Genomic DNA, 15,914 nt, shown 5'->3' on the forward strand with positions numbered 1-15,914 from the left:
GAGCCTGATGTGGGGCTCGATCCCAGGACCCTGAGATCATGACCTGAGCCGAAGGCAGAGGCTTAACCCACTGAGCCACCCAGGCGCCCCACTAGTTTTACTTTCTATCTCTCCTCAAGATCTATAAAATAGCTTCCCCAAGAGCCCCTGCTCAGGAGCTGTGACTGCTGGGTTCACACAGAACAGTGCCTGGCACATAACAGGTGCTCAAAAAGTAGGACGTGACCACCTGTCCATCACTACCTTAATAAGCTTGTTGCTTATTATATTAACTTGCTGAAAGTATTAGCTGTGTGATGTTGAGCTCTTCAAATGTAATTCCACTGGAATTTGAAACGGTGGTGTTATAGGATACGCCCAAAAAAAGAAACTAGATGGAAAAATTCCCATATATGTGATTCCCATATATGGACTAACATCCATAAACCAAGCCAGGATCTTCTCAACTCACTAGGGTTCTCCAAAAATCCACATGACCCACACATTGTAGATTTCACATAAATGGCCTAACTCAAAAAAGAGCCTTTGACACCTCTTCTCCAGCCCTCTAACTCCTATGTGAAGCAGAAGTTTCTAGTACATGCAGCCAGGGAACAGGCCAACTCTTACCTCCTGTGTAGAGAAAGGAGCCAGACAGGCCTCCAAAGTAGATGAGAGCCAAGTGCTCCAGTTTCAAAGGAGACAGGTAGTAGAGACAAGCGGCACAGACACAGCCCAAAGTGTAGAGGAAGACTCCAAACCGGACAACATCCTGGGGCTCCAAGATTCGGTCCACCAGGGTCCTGTCATCACTCTTTTTGTGGTCAATGCCCTTGGAAAAGTCATAGTAAGTGTTGACCAGATTGCCAGCCCCGTGCACGGCCAGCACAGCCACGGCACAACCCACCAGCAGCCTGGGATCCAGGACGCCCTGGGATCTGTAGGCTAGGGCACTGCCCAGGGCCACCGGCGTGAGGGAAGCACTGAAGCTCCAGGGCCGCAGGGCCAGCACGTAGGAAGCACACTTCTGCCTCCAGGAGCGTTGGGGAAGCCTGTCCTCCTCCGGACAGTGGTTCCCCAGCAGGTCCCTGTCCCCGGACTTGGCCGTCTCTCCCGCCTGTATGTTAATCTCCCCTGGGACCTGTGAGGCCGCCATGGAAGCTACACGTGGCTGAAGTCAAAGTTAATAGTGAACACCCGCGAACAGCCACTGGGCGAACAGCCACTGGGCGCGGGGCGGGGCGGCCAGACCTGACCTTCCTTCGGTTCCGCCCCGGGGCCGGGCTGGGGAGGCGGCGGGCCCCGGGGGTAGCACCGAGCGGACCTGGCAGCCCACGAGGCCCGGCGGCACCGCCCAGACCTGCTGTCACCCGGGCGAAGCCTGTCTCTCCACCTCGCTAAGGCCCGGGCTAGAGCCCGAGGACGAGCTGCTGCCACCCGCCCCAAGGTACTGGGGCCGCCATCTTGTGCGCCCGCCTCCAGAGGCCCGCCCGGAAACAGGGGCCGACGCGCGGGCCGGGCCGAGGCGGGGGCGGGGCCTGGGGCTTGGGGGCGGGCTTGGGGACAGGGGGCGGGGCTGGCGGAAACCGCGCCTTCCACCCCTTCGCTCACCGAGGATCCGAGCCCCGCAGCTGCCCCCAGACCCGCAGCATCACTTAGTACCACAAGGACGACCCCGATTGCGTGTCGCTTTACGACTTACCTAGAGCTTCCGCTCAACAAAATAGGACTCATTCATTTTTTTCATTCAACAAGCATTTACTGAGCACTTACTATGTCGTACGCAGCAGTGAAAAAATGGACACAAATCAGGGAGCACATTGAGGACGATGAGAAAGGTATGATTACCTCCCACTTTTTAAATGGGAAATGAAGCTCTGGAATAGAAAATGAAGTCCAAGAAATTATTAGCTCTAGTAATAATCACAACAGCAATAATTCCCCTCTTTTATTGTGCAATTACCATTTGCCATATACTGGCCTGCCTGCGTCTTTATCCACAGTCTAGGTTACTACTCACAACCCTCCTTCCCACTCTACCACGTGGCCAGCTCTGTGTCTTCATTGCCTGCCTTCTGGAAGCTTATGGTCCATATCTGTAGCTTGTTTCGACTGGAGGGAGCCAAGTGTTAAATTTTTAGGAATTTTCTGAGCTGGTCATTAAGCACAGCCATTATTAAAAATTAAATTATACAAATTTATGAGATAAATTATATTACAAACAAAGGTAACAAACTCATTACTTCCTAATTATTTCACTCCATTTTACCATTTATGTGCTTCAGATTGTTAATATCTGTGGAATTACGATATGCTCATCTCTTCCCAGCTTTCCCTTCAGTGACATCCGTTGGTAGCTTGAAATCTGCCATAGTGGGAGTATTTATACCACACGGATCAGCAGATGCTTGTTAATTGTTTTGTTGATCATCTGGACTTAAGAAGTGACAGGGATAAGTTAACAATGCAGATTAAACTTCAAAGTGTGTCAGCTCTGTAGCCCTTACGTTGTGAATAGCAGCGGACATGAAAGAAAATATCAACCAACATCCATATCAGAACTACATGGGTCAGTTGCAGCCTAGAGAGGCTATGCAATATCCGCCCCCCCCCCAAAAGCATGCTGTTAGAATCGATTTGCCGTGTGGAATTTGCAATAAAAAGCATGTTCATTTTATTATTATTTATAAGTGATATGCTATACCTCATTTACATGGTGGCAGTTACAGTACACATATATGTATCTGGGACAGACTACATAATTTTGGTGCCCAGTGCAAAATAAAAACGTGCAGCCCCTTGTTTAAAAGCCATTTTAAGAATTTCAAGAAAAGAATTTCAAGACAGAGCAATACGGCTTCACACAGCCATGAAGCCAGCCCTGTACCTACATACAGGCCCCCTCCCTTGTTGACTAGCTTTTCTACCACCCAGCACATTCTCGCAAGCTGGCCAGACCCAAGTGTCCTATGCTGCCAAACTGGACAAGAGGAAGAAGCAGATATTTCAAAATCCTGGCTCCATCACTCATCAATTCTATGATGCAATCCCTGTCTATGTCTGTTTACTCAAGTATGAAGTGGAAACACTGCAACCTTAGTCTCACAGAAGTGTTCAGGCATAAGTGATAGCATTTATCGACTGTTCACATGTGTCATAGAGTGTTTTAGGTCCTTAATGTGTATTAGCATTTAACCCCACAACACTGCCTATAGAGGTAAGCATATTATAATCCCTTCAGTTTTATGATAAAGAAATAGGTACAAAGAGATTAAGTCCTGGTTGTATAGCTAGTAAGTGTTGGAGCAAAGTTTCAGATTCAGTTACACTCCAATTTGCTTTTAACTGCTACTTGATAATATCCACCAAAATGCCTGATATTGTAAGTGCTCAGTAAATATTCATGTAAGTGCTCAATAAATATTCTCTATTATTTAACATAAGAAAGTTCTTTGTAAACTGAAAAGAGACCTATAAATGCATTGATTACTATTGCTATGAAAACATCTTTGATCATTAATTAGAAAACTGGGTCTGGGGCAACAGGGTGGCTCAGTCAGGTAAGTGTCTGCTGTCAGCTCAGGTCATGATCCCAGGGTCTTGGAATTGAGCCCAGCATTGGGCTCCCTGCTCCACAGGGAGTCTGCTTCTCCCTCTCTCTCTGCCTGCCGCTCCCCTTACTCGTGCACCCCCCCCCATCGAATAAATAAATTAAATTTTCGGGGTGGGGGAAGAGGAGCGCCTGGGTGGCTCAGTGGGTTAAAGCCTCTACCTTTGGCTCAGGTCATGATGCCAGGGTCCTGGCATCAAGCCCCGCTGAGCAGAGAGCCCGATGCTTCTCAGATAAGCCTGCTTATCTTCCTCTCTCTCTCTGCCTGCCTCTCTGCCTACTTGTGATCTCTGTCTGTCAAATAAATAAATAAAATCTTAAAAAAAAAAACAGGGTCTTATATCTCAGGTTGATAAAAATATTATATATTGCCTGTGGAAATGAAAATTAGTATCTCCTTTATAGAGATCAAGTTGATGTTGTCCATCAACTACATATGCATTTATGCTGACCCTGTAATTCCATTTCTCAATGTTTATTTGGTGTAGCTGCCAGGGGAAAAAATTACATATGTACAAAGACATTCACTGCTACATCATTAATGACAGCAAGAATTTGGAAACAACACAAGTGTCCATCAACAGAGGCCTGGAAAAATAAATTATGGTACATCCATGTGATGGGATTCTATGCAGCTATAACAACAACAAAAGAATAAGCTAGCTTTCTATATATTAAGAAAGATCTCCAAGATCTACTAAAAAATTTTAAAAGATGTTATTTATTTATTCATTTTAGAGAAAGAGAATATGGGGGGAGGAGTAGAGGGAGGGGGACAAGCAGACTCCATGCTCAGCACTGAGCCCTGCTCGAGAGGCTTGATCCCATGATGCCAAGACCCCAAGACCATGACCTGTGCACAAATCAAGAGTAGGATGCTCAACGAACTGAGCTACCCAGGTGCCCCAAGATCTACTAAAATTTTTTAAAGTCCAAAACAGTGTAGGTGGTAATGAAAGGGGAAAATAAGAATATGCATTTATACTTGCTTATATTTACATAGAGAAACTCTAGGGATACATAAGAATTAAGAAAATAGTGAGAGGCCAGGAGTGGAGCAAGACCTTTCATGATAAATATTATTTATTTTGGATTTGAACAGTGAACACATTATATATTTTTAAATGTTTGATGATTAAATATAGAGATGTTGAACACAAGTGGAAAATATAAAATTCAGAGGGACAATTATTTCAGAGAATAAGTAGTACAATGAAAAGATTCTAAACCTAAAGCAGTAACCATGAATGAAATCAAAAAAAGAATCTGCCAAAACGTTTGTTTTTTTTTTTTAAGATTTTATTTATTTATTTGACAGAGAGAGACACGGCGAGAGAGGGAACACAGGCAGGGGAGTGGGAGAGGGAGAAGCAGGCTTCCTGCTGAGCAGGGAGTCCGATGTGGAGCTGGATCCCAGGACCCCGGGATCAAGACCTGAGCGAAGGCAAACGCTTAACGACTGAGCCACCCAGGCGCCCCTGCCAAAGCATTTTGTTAGCCACAGAATATTGCCAAAACCTTTTTAATTTGGCACTTTAGAACTTCTGGAAACTTACATATCTTCAACAGATACTTCTTTGTATTACACAAGTAGTTGATGGTAACATATAAAGGAAAAAGTATACCTTCTCCGTATTGTATTATGTCTTAGTTGTATATTCCCTCCTGTGACTATAGACACCTAAGGAATATATAAATGTTTTATAAAGGGGTATATTATACTAATATTGTTGTATAACTTGCATTTTTTTTTAACAAATCATGAACCCTTTTCCTTCTCAGCAAATATTAATCTACATTACCATGATTAATGGCTCCATACGTTTTCCTTAATATGAATGCATCATATTTTATTTAATCAGACCCCTACTGGAAGCCATTGAGGAATTTGTTATTATAATAACCAAGGGGAAAAAAAAGAGATGTAGTCAAATTCCATTTTTGCTATTGTTTGAAAGAATGTTTTTATTTTATTCTATTCTATTTTATTTTATTTTTTTAGTAAGCTTTACTAGCTCTACGCCCAAGGCTTGAACTGAGCACCAGAGACCAAGAGTCCCATGCTCCACCAACTGAGCAGCCAAGTGTCCCTGGAAGGATGATTTTAAATGATGTTATTTGGAAATTATTTATTTGGGAGAAGGTCATTTAGCTAAAACTTGGTTATGGTCTCCCGCGAAAGATCTTGTGAACTAGATAATTTTGGAAAACTGGGAAATTCTAACTAAAGCCGGTTTATGATGCATACTGCATTTAACAAAAGAAATCGCGGGGGCATGAGTAGCACCAGTCGGAAAGTTCTAGGTTTGTGCTCCGGTAATCACAGGACACAGACGTCGCTCACGCTCCGGTTAAAGCGGGCAGGACGCACAGCCTCTGAGTCCCTTTCCACCGTACCCACATCGCGGGCTACACACCGCCACAGTGTAGATGCAGAGGGGACTAATAGCAGCGATGCACCGGATGTGCGCGTGGAAGTGATTGACATCAACCCAAGACCCATTGGTTCTCCCGCATTGACGTAAGCCTCCTTTCGCTGGCCACTGGCCGCGTGGTTTGTCTATTTGAACAGTCCCCGCCCCCTAAAGAAGCCGGGTCTCTAAGCCTCACTTCTCCTTCATTTCTATTGGTCTGCATTCCAGTCCATCTTCTTCTTAAGCCTGCCGATTGGTCCTCTGAGCTGGGGACCCACCCTCCCTCCCGCCCGGCTCAGAGGACAGCGGGGAAGGCGGGTGGTGGGGCCGGGGGCCTGAAGCGGCGATACCCTCGCTGGTGGCGGCAGCTGAGGCCTTAGCAGAGGCCGCGCGGTGAGTCTGGGGGCTGGCACCGATTCCTCCAAGGCGGAGGAGTGTCCAGACCCAGGGTCAGCCTGGTCCGTGGTGGGGGTGGGGGGAGCGGGAAGTCGCCCGTCTGGGACGTGGGGTCCTCTCCGTACTGGCCCCACGGGCTTGGGCGCTGTCAGAGCCCTTGACCCCCGCCCGGCGAGGCAGCACCCACCTCCTCCCGGATGCCCAGGAGACCCCCGGGCCTTTCAGACAGCCGTGAGTCCCTGGCGCCGCGAAGGCCGGCCCATCAGCCCCGGTACTGCCGGGGCGCCTTTGGGTCTCCATGCCCCGCAGTCACCCCTTCTTCCTAGCCACCTACAGACTGACCGCAGAGAGGGGCAGTGTCAGTGTGTGCCCCTCGGTCTGCCCCCAGGGGACTTCTCAAGGACCCAGTCCCCGGAGCTGAGCTGGGTTCCAACCTTGGGTTTCATCCTCTCTGCCCTCCCCGCCCCCATCCCCAGTTTCAGCCACCCCAACTTTAACTTCAGCAAGCCCTCACCAAGACTCTTGGGATATTTGACTTCCAGTACCTTCATTGATTTGTGCCTGGAGCAGGTGGGCCTGTGGGTCTCAGACCCTGTGGAGAAGATGTTCTACTTCTTTCCTGAGAAAGAGAATTCCTCGCCAGCCTCCCTCCCCGTCATCGCAGACCGGCGGGCACACACCCCATAGTCAGTTTTCTCATCAGGGATCCTTGAGCTTCCTCTCCCCTGAAGGATGACATTTCCTTCTGCAGTCTTCTTCTTGGCATTGGAGCATTTAATAGCTTTACAAAGCCAGTTACAACCTGGTGTCTTTTCTTTCCCCTTCTGCATCTCACAAATACTCTCAAAAATAAGAATTTTGACCATTTGATTTTCTTTTTTTTTTTTCAAGATTTATTTATTTATTTATTTGACAGGAGAGAGAGAGAGAGAGAGAGATCACAGGTAGGCAGAGAGAGAGGGGGGAAGCAGGTTCCCTGCTGAGCAGAGAGCCGGATGCGGGGCTTGATCCCAGGACCCTGAGATCATGACCTGAGCTGAAGGCAGCGGCTTAACCCACTGAGCCACCCAGGCGCCCCGACAATTTGATTTTCTAATATAATCTGGACATCCCTTGGTTAAGTATATATGTTACTCCCATAGCAGTCTGGGCTGAGCCCTATTTGGGCCACTTTCCCCCTAGATTGTAGGCTCAGTGACGGAAGGGATAGTCCCTAATTGAGGAATGAATGTGTGATCTCAGGAACTAGTCAGTCTCTTAGCTCAAGTACTACAATTCCAAGTACTCGTATTTTATGGAACCGCCCTGTCCAACACAATCACCACCAGCCACAGGTGGCTTAGAGCCTTTGAACCGTGACTAGTCCAACATGGAGAGTGCCACGTGGCCAGTGGATTTTGGAGACTTAGGACAAAAAGAGAATGGAAACTGTATCAATACTTCTTATGTTGATGACATGTTGAAATGATACTTTGGATGTATTGGGTTTAAAAAAAATGTATTAATTTCTCCTGTTTCTTTTTACCTTTTTTTGATACGGCTACCAGGTAATGTCAAATTACACTTGTGGCTTGTATTGTATTTCTACTGGCCAGTGCTGCTGTAGGATAATCAATGTCCCTCTTTAAATTGAACGCCTTGAGGAAAGGAACAGTCTTAGGCTTGTTTTATTCTCTCTTTACTTCCCCATCTCTAGTGCCTGGCACTGGGCCGTGTCAGTAGTAGTCATAGTGATAATAATAGCTAACAATTACTAAGCACTCACTGTGTGCCTGGCACTGTTCGAAGCACTTCTTAACATTTATTAACTCGTTTAACCTTCACATCAACGCTATGAGTTAGGTAATGTTACCCTGCTGCAGGTGAGGAAACTGGGACATTTTAAGTATTTTCCTCAAGAATATAATTTTTATATGTTTTTTTTTTTAGGTTTTATTTATTTATTTGAGAGAGAGAGAGCGCGTGCGCACAAGAGGGGGCAGAGAGGCAGGCAGAGGGAGAGGGAGAAGCAGACTCCCCCCGAGCAGGGAGCCTGATGCAGGGGCTCGATCCCAGGACTCCGGGATCGTGACCTGAGCCGAAGGCACATGCCTCACCAACTGAGCCTCCCAGGCACCCTGTAGTTTTGGACTGGATTTGAACCCAGGTAGTCTGGCTCCACAGCCCACAGTTTGACTTTGTCTGTTATGCCACCTGGTTTTTTTTGTTTTGTTTTGTTTTCTTTTCTTTTAGGATCTTACTTATTTTTTTGACAGAGAGAGAGAGAGAGAGAGAGAGATCAGAAGTAGGTAGAGAGGCAGGCAGAGAGAGGGCGGGGGGAAGCAGGCTCCCCGCCAAGCAGAGAGCCCAATGCGGGGCTCGATCCCAGGACCCTGAGATCATGACCTGAGCCCAAGGCAGAGGCTTCACCCACTGAGCCAACCAGGCACCCTACGCCGCCTGTTTTAAATGCCAGTCACTGTTGACTAAATCAAGGCTTTCTGTACGTTCCTCGGTGAGGTCTCCCAACCTTTTTAGGATCCCCTTCCTGAACTGGGAGGGGTGGAGACCTGTATTGAGGAACCCCGGCAGTAAAGAAATAAATTCATCACCGTGGTTTGTGATGCAGAGCGTTCAAAGAAGTTTCTCTCCAAAGAACCTCAGGCCAAGATGCTGGGAACCGGACCCGCTGCCGCCACCGCAGCCGCCACCACATCTAGCAATGTGAGCGTCCTGCAGCAGTTCGCCAGTGGCCTGAAGAGCCGGAATGAGGAGACCAGGGCCAAAGCCGCCAAGGAGCTCCAGCACTATGTGACCATGGAGCTGCGAGAGGTTGGGGCTTCCGTGATTCGTCCAGGGGTGTTTGGTCCAAATGTACCAGCTGCGGTTTAGACTCCTTTTGACAACTCTGGGAGGGTTTGGAACATGAAGGCCTCTAATCCCTCCTGTCTGTAGAATGCCCAGGTTCCTTTGCAGCAGCTGGACGGTTCTCTGGCACATCCTGTGTTGCGATGGCATTCAGGAGTCAGTGTGGAGTCAGCTGTTTCTTTTCTTTTTTGTTTGTTTGGTTTTTTTTTGTTTTTTGGGGTTTTTTTGTTTTTGTTTTTCTTTTCCCACCGTATTCCAGACCTTCAGTTCCTTCCATCTGATAGCAGTGGTTGGGATGGGTTTAGAGAGTTGGTAGCCTGGGGCTTTCTAGAGAGTCAGCCCAAGTGACGTCAGGACGGTGTCTTGTTCGTCCTTGGAACGCCGGGATGTCGCCTGCTGGACAAGTGTTTGTCCCATAAACAGATGCCACAGTTTGCAGTTGAGAAAGTGGGCAGCAGCTTTGTCCTCTCTGGGTTGAGCTGTGCCTGCCGGCTCCTGCTCAGTCCTCCCCTGCAGAAGCCGCCCCCTCCCCCACCCCTGCCCCAGCTTCAGGGAGTCAGCGGAAGCTGTTCTGAGTACACCTTCCTTTGCAGATGAGTCAGGAGGAGTCTACTCGCTTCTATGATCAGCTGAACCATCACATTTTTGAACTGGTTTCCAGCTCAGATGCCAATGAGAGGAAAGGTGGCATCTTGGCCATAGGTAAGGATGGAGTCTCTGGTGAGAGTAACAGCTGGGAATAAAGGTTGGTTCACCTTTGTGTCCACTGCACCTGTGTCTGCTGCATACTGGTGCCTTGTTCTTATCTATTTAAGGAATTTTTAAGGAGACTTGTGGCTTTCAGTGTACTTATTCCGGGATGAATTCTAGCAGCATGGGCAGAGCTGGTATTTTCAGATACAGAGTCTGAGACCTGTGGCACAGCTTTTCTAGGGCCAGATATTGGCCTCACTGAGACTAGAAGCCACCTTCCCTTCTGCCACCCCACATTGCTTGTCGCAGGCTCTGATGTCCCCCTAGAGCAGTTTGGCGTAGCAGGGCTCATGAATGGAAGAGGAGAGGTGGGGAAAGGTTGTAAAGCATGTCGTTCGCAAATCCCAGGGCCTGGTTTGGTGGATTCCTATTCATTCTCAGTTCGTTCTCTTTTTCTTCTTGGGAAAATAAATTATCTGTACTAAAATGAGGTTATTTTGCTTTAGGTAAGTAGTTCTGGCACAAGTATCAAGTCTGTTGCTTTAAAATGAAAATTATCCACATCCTTCCCATCTCGAAGTTGCATTCTGTGCTCAAAGTAGAAGGAAGAGGTCACTTGCCAGCCTTCCTTTCAGCCTTGATCTCCGGAATAGGTTGCGCCCTTCCTCACCGTTTGCCTCCCTCTCTTTCCCAGCCAGCCTCATAGGAGTGGAAGGTGGGAATGCCACTCGCATCGGCAGATTCGCTAACTATCTTCGGAACCTCCTCCCCTCGAATGACCCAGTTGTCATGGAGATGGCATCCAAGGCCATTGGCCGCCTCGCCATGGCAGGTGACACTTTTACGGCTGAGTATGTGGAGTTTGAGGTGAAGCGAGCCTTGGAGTGGCTGGGCGCCGACCGCAACGAGGGCCGGAGACACGCCGCTGTGAGTTCCCGTGGGGCGGGGTCCCCCACGTAGCATGCTTAGGTCCCCGAAGGGCAGACAGTGAGGGAACGTTCCAGGCAAAGCTACTGTGCTTCTCGGGGGCCTTCAGTTCTGTCCCAAATCCCTTTCTCTTTTTGCCCTGAGCTCCATATCTGAAGACAAAACTTAGAGTTCTCTTTTGTTGCCAGAGAGGCAGCCCTAAGTGCATCGCATACCTTGACCTCTAATTTTCTAGAAGCAGCATTGCCTCCTAAGCAGAAGGCACCCCTCAGCCATAGGCAAGAGAAGAAGCCACAAGCCAAAAGGTTTCCAAAGCCCCAGACAACTGTCTGTGTGGTCCTGCCAGTGTCTGTCAAGGTCCCTGTGCTGTACCCTGGGAGTACGGAGGTACTAAGAGTAGGGGAGGAGCAGGGGCAGTAGGGCCTTCACCTCCCCCATTGCGAGCAGTGGCCTGCCTCCTTTCGGGCCTTTCTTGTCTTATTTGTTTGTTTGTTTAAATTTATTGATTTGAGAGAGAGAGAGAGAGCGAGCATGTGTGAGTGCGGGGAGGGGCAGAGGGAGAGGAAGAGAAAGTCTCAAGCAGCCTCCCCGCTGAGCGTGAGCCTGAGGCGGGACTCAGTCTCAGGACCCTAAGATCACAACCTGAGCTGTTGGCCCACTGCACCACTCAGGTGCCCCTCTTGTTTGTTTTTTAGGCATTTATTGATCGATTAGTACCTGGCCCAGACTTCCTCTCTCCCCGCTGGCTATTCTGCATTGGGGGAGTGGGAGCCTCTCTTCCTCCTTTCGTGGTGTATCTCCACTTCTTCTTTTTTTTTTTTTTTAAGTAGGCTCCATGCCCATTGTGGAGCCCAACGTGGGGCTTGAACCCATGACTAAGAGATCAAGACCTGAGCTGAGATCAAGAGTTGGACTCTTAATTGGCTGAGCCAACTAGGTGCCCCGACATTCCCACTGCTTTTTGAGGCTCGTCCCTGAAAAAGGCTGGTTTGGAGGAGCAGACTTTCAAGCTGTTAGATGAGGGAGAGTCTGTCCTTAAGAGAGGATCGGGGAGTGGGTAGTGCCTAAGTAGCTCAGTTAGTTAAGCATCTGCCTTTGGCTCGGGTCATGATCCCAGGGTCTTTGGGTTGAGCCCCACATTGGGCTCCCTGCTCACCGGGGAGCCTGCATCTTCCTATCCCTCTGCAGCTCCCCCTGCTCTCTCTTAAATAAATAAATAAATAAAATCTTTAAAAAAGAGAGAGAGAATGAATCTGGGAATGAATGTGGTAGGGATCAAAGCGTCATTTGGATCCTTTCTGGTTGGCTCCCTCTTTAGGAGCCAGCCCCACAAGCGGGGATCCTGGTACTGGGTGAGGAACAGACACATGGAGCCTGGTTCAAGTCCATTTTGTCCTTCCTTACTCTGAAACTTGGAGTAGCCTCTGACCTTCAGTTTCTTCCACGGTCAGATGAACACAATAGCGAGATTAAATATCAAACGGCATTATTAGTTCATTCAATAAATGCTTATCGAATAATGCTGTGTTCCACGGATGGTTTTAGGCTGTCAGTGGGACAATATACAAAGTATAAAACACATCTACTTTTCAGAGCTTATGTTCTTTTTTTTTTTTTAAACAAGACCCTATAGGTCTTGGGGTTTTGGTTTTTTTGTTTGGTTTTTTTTTAAGATTTTATTCATTTACCTCTCAGAGAGAGAGAACAAGCAGGCAGAGTGGCAGGCAGAGGCAGAGAAAGTAGCAGGCTCCCTGCTAGACAAGGAGCCCGATGCGGGACTAGATCCCAAAACCCCGGGATCATGACCTGAGCCGAAGGCAGCAGCCTAACTGACTGAGCCACCCAGGCGTCCCCAGAGCTTATGTTCTAACATGACGAGCATCCTGGGTTCGTAAGCACCCCAGGATAGTAAACACTGAGATGTTTGATCAATTTTATTTTTACTCCTAGGTCCCCAGAGATTCCTAGCTAGGAGGGTGGACATCTCTTCCTGATGCATATATACGCTCCAAGATGACAAGAGGCCTATCGTGACAGAACCAAACTGTCTGATGCAAATGAGAGTCCTCTGTGTGCTTTTCTCTCCCAGGTTCTGGTTCTCCGTGAGCTGGCCATCAGCGTCCCCACTTTCTTCTTCCAGCAAGTGCAGCCCTTCTTTGACAACATTTTTGTGGCCGTGTGGGACCCCAAACAGGCCATCCGAGAGGGAGCCGTAGCCGCCCTTCGTGCCTGTTTGATTCTCACCACCCAGCGTGAGCCAAAGGAGATGCAGAAGCCTCAGTGGTACCGGGTGAGCACGTGGCCATCCCCATACCCCCTGCAGAGCACGTGTACGTACAGCATTGTCTGGCCCAAAGGGCTGCCACGGGGCCTTGCCACAGAGCAGGCGTCACATTTGCATGGGTCTCCAGTGGTTTCGTAAGCTCAGTACGAATCGATAGTTATTTCATTGGATTTCACTAGAGCAAAGATCTGTTGGTAGCCACGCCATTATTTTACATACCACTAGGAATGAAAATGTGATCCAGTTAAACTGACTCACTGTCTTCTTGTCAACAATTATAAGAGCTCTCTTCTTAGAGCTCTTAAATTATAGAAAAATGGGTATCTGAGAAGCAGCAATATACAATGATACTTAGAAAGGGCTGATTTTCTCTCCTCCAGCGTCATAAGCCCTGTGCTCATTGCTGGTGCCAAAAAACATTAACCAAGGGGCTTATACTACAAAGAGAGCCCTGAACGTGGCATTGGAGACCTGGGTTCTAGGCTTGGCACAATTTGGTGTGTGAACTTGGACAAGCCATTTAATTTCCTGGAGCCTCTGTTGTTCATCTAAGTAGGGATGGTCGTGGTCTCTGCCTCATGGTATTGTGCGGGTTCAAGCTAAATTAAAGGAGAGAACTTGGTAACTTCATATCATTGATGTTACTGCCACAAGCCACTGAGCAGGCCTGGTCACACTGCAGAACCCCCTATGTAGACGGGGTAGGCCTGTGTTCTTTCTACCTTTGGACCTTGGGTAATTAACACATTCTGTATCTCTCATAGCACACATTTGAAGAAGCAGAGAAAGGGTTTGATGAGACATTGGCCAAGGAGAAGGGCATGAACCGGGATGATCGCATCCATGGAGCCTTGCTCATCCTCAACGAGTTGGTCCGCATCAGCAGCATGGAGGGAGAGGTGAGAGGCCGTGTCAGAAGGGAGTCTGGCTTCCCACATGCCATTCTGTGAACAGGACAGGCGAGATCCTTGTCCTTACGAGGGTATGATGTAAGGCACGCAGGCGATAAGCAAGTAAACAAGGTCATTTCAGAAAAGCACTAAGTCCTAGGAAGTAATGGGATGGAGGGGGGCAGGGGGAGGGGATGACTTCCTCTTCGGGGTGGTGCTGTTTGAGCTGAGACCTGCAGGACATGGAGGGGTGAGCCTTGCAATAGAAGGGAGATTGTGTTCCAGGTGGAGGCTTTGAGGTGGGAGAGAGTTTTGACAAGTTCGGGAAACAGAAAAAAGGGAAATGTGGGTGGGGCACAAGACCAAGGGAGAGAGGGGAGGGTCCCAGTTCAGAGGCCTCCTGGTTGGTGGTAAGCTCTGGCTTTTATTCTCACTGCAAAAGTCTGGGGTGTGCATACTGGGGAGTGGTGTGAGGACCTCCTTTTTAGTAATCATTGGTGACTTGTAGGGCAAAGCTTGTGCAGGGGCAGGAATGAAAGCAAGAGACTAGTTAGGGGGTGTGGTTAAAAGTCCAGCATTTTCGTTAGGGAATTAGCCTGGGAGAGAAAAACTGGGAGAGAGCAAGGGGAGGCCGGCGAGCCATCACAAGACAGCGAAGGAGAGTGGGCTGGAAGCATGCCAGGCTCCCATGCAGGGCCACCATGGGGGCCTCAGGCCACAGTTGGCTCTCCGGGGAGGCCCGCTCCAGCATGGCTCCCGTGTGCTTTCCTTGGCTAGAGGCAGCCAGCCCATGGCAGGTGCGGCCGTGCCACCAACATGGTGACATTTTCAGAGTCACAGCAGGGGCCCTTGGTCAACTGCGCTGCTTGTAGTTGGGGGTCCCGTTCTCCTGGCTGCCTGGGGGCCTACTGAAGTGGTCTGGGCCGGTGATGGTGGTGACCTCCACTGGTGTTGGCAGTGTAGACTCATGGTGTAGCTTCTGTGTCAGTCTGCTAAATGCAGGATACATGTGGGAGTAGAGCTCTGTCCACGAGTCCTCCTATGGGGAGTGAGCTGGTGTGCAATTTTGCCCCCGGGATTCTTGCTTTAATAGACCTGGGGGTCATTTGGCAATGGCCGTGCTGTAGCGTGGGCAGTACCTGCTGCTGTGTGTATAGGACCCAGGAATCCAGCTTGGAATTCCCGCTCCTCTCTCTACCGTGAGACTTGCGTACATTATTTTACTTCCTTTAGCCTCATTTTCCTTGCTTTTCACGGGGATCTCATCCATTTCCTTGGGCTCCTGTGAGGTTTCTAAATACAGTCGGCCCTTGAACAACACAGGTTTGAACTGCATGGGTCCAGGTATATGTGGATTTTTTTTTTTCTTTTTCAGTAAAAATGTTGGGAAGTTTTTTGGAGGTTTGTAACATCTGGAAACCCAACAGATGAATCGCGTAGCCTAGAAACATTGAATAAATTAATAAGTTAGGTATGTCACAAATACATAAGATCCGTGTAGATACTAGTCTATTTCATTCCTACCACAAAATATACACAAATCTATTACACAAATTAGAAATTTACCTGAACTTACGCACACCAGCACTTACAGACTATACACAGCGCTGTTCGCAGTCTAGAGAAACGTGAACAAATTTGAAGATATGAATATTAAATCCTAACTGCATAAAATTTGCATGACACGCTGTCTTCTACAGTAGTTCCATAGCCACTTCCTGTTGCTATTGCCATGAGCTCAAGAGTTGTAAATGTCCGGCTAAAATGCTGTGCGAGGCTCATCTTCTGTGTGCACGGTTCGCCCTTCCAGTAAATAACACGTCGCCGTGAAAAGTGCCCTGTCGCACTTCTGTGTTTTCCGTCATGTTTAGTGC

General features: G+C 48.3%; 2 protein-coding genes across 2 annotated transcripts in view; one reads left to right on the plus strand and one right to left on the minus strand.

The window, feature by feature from the left end:
- The window catches only part of LOC111154889 (UbiA prenyltransferase domain containing 1), a 9,031-nt gene extending 7,686 nt beyond the window's left edge, over window positions 1-1,345 (minus strand). The window contains exon 1 of the mRNA XM_022514833.1: window positions 610-1,345. Within this exon, the coding sequence (XP_022370541.1) occupies window positions 610-1,135 (526 nt within the window). The 5' untranslated portion in view covers window positions 1,136-1,345. The remainder of the gene's footprint in view (window positions 1-609) is intronic.
- Window positions 1,346-6,358: 5,013 nt separating this feature from the next.
- LOC111154883 (mechanistic target of rapamycin kinase) overlaps window positions 6,359-15,914 on the plus strand; it is a 125,347-nt gene continuing 115,791 nt past the window's right edge. The window contains exons 1-6 of the mRNA XM_022514821.1: window positions 6,359-6,396; window positions 9,035-9,210; window positions 9,840-9,948; window positions 10,634-10,866; window positions 12,956-13,156; window positions 13,915-14,049. Coding sequence (XP_022370529.1) covers window positions 9,049-9,210; window positions 9,840-9,948; window positions 10,634-10,866; window positions 12,956-13,156; window positions 13,915-14,049 — 840 coding nt within the window. The 5' untranslated portion in view covers window positions 6,359-6,396; window positions 9,035-9,048. The remainder of the gene's footprint in view (window positions 6,397-9,034; window positions 9,211-9,839; window positions 9,949-10,633; window positions 10,867-12,955; window positions 13,157-13,914; window positions 14,050-15,914) is intronic.

The sequence above is a fragment of the Enhydra lutris genome, unplaced genomic scaffold (genome assembly GCF_002288905.1).
Source record: "Enhydra lutris kenyoni isolate GAN:26980312 unplaced genomic scaffold, ASM228890v2 scaffoldscaffold38, whole genome shotgun sequence".
NCBI lineage: Eukaryota > Metazoa > Chordata > Mammalia > Carnivora > Mustelidae > Enhydra > Enhydra lutris.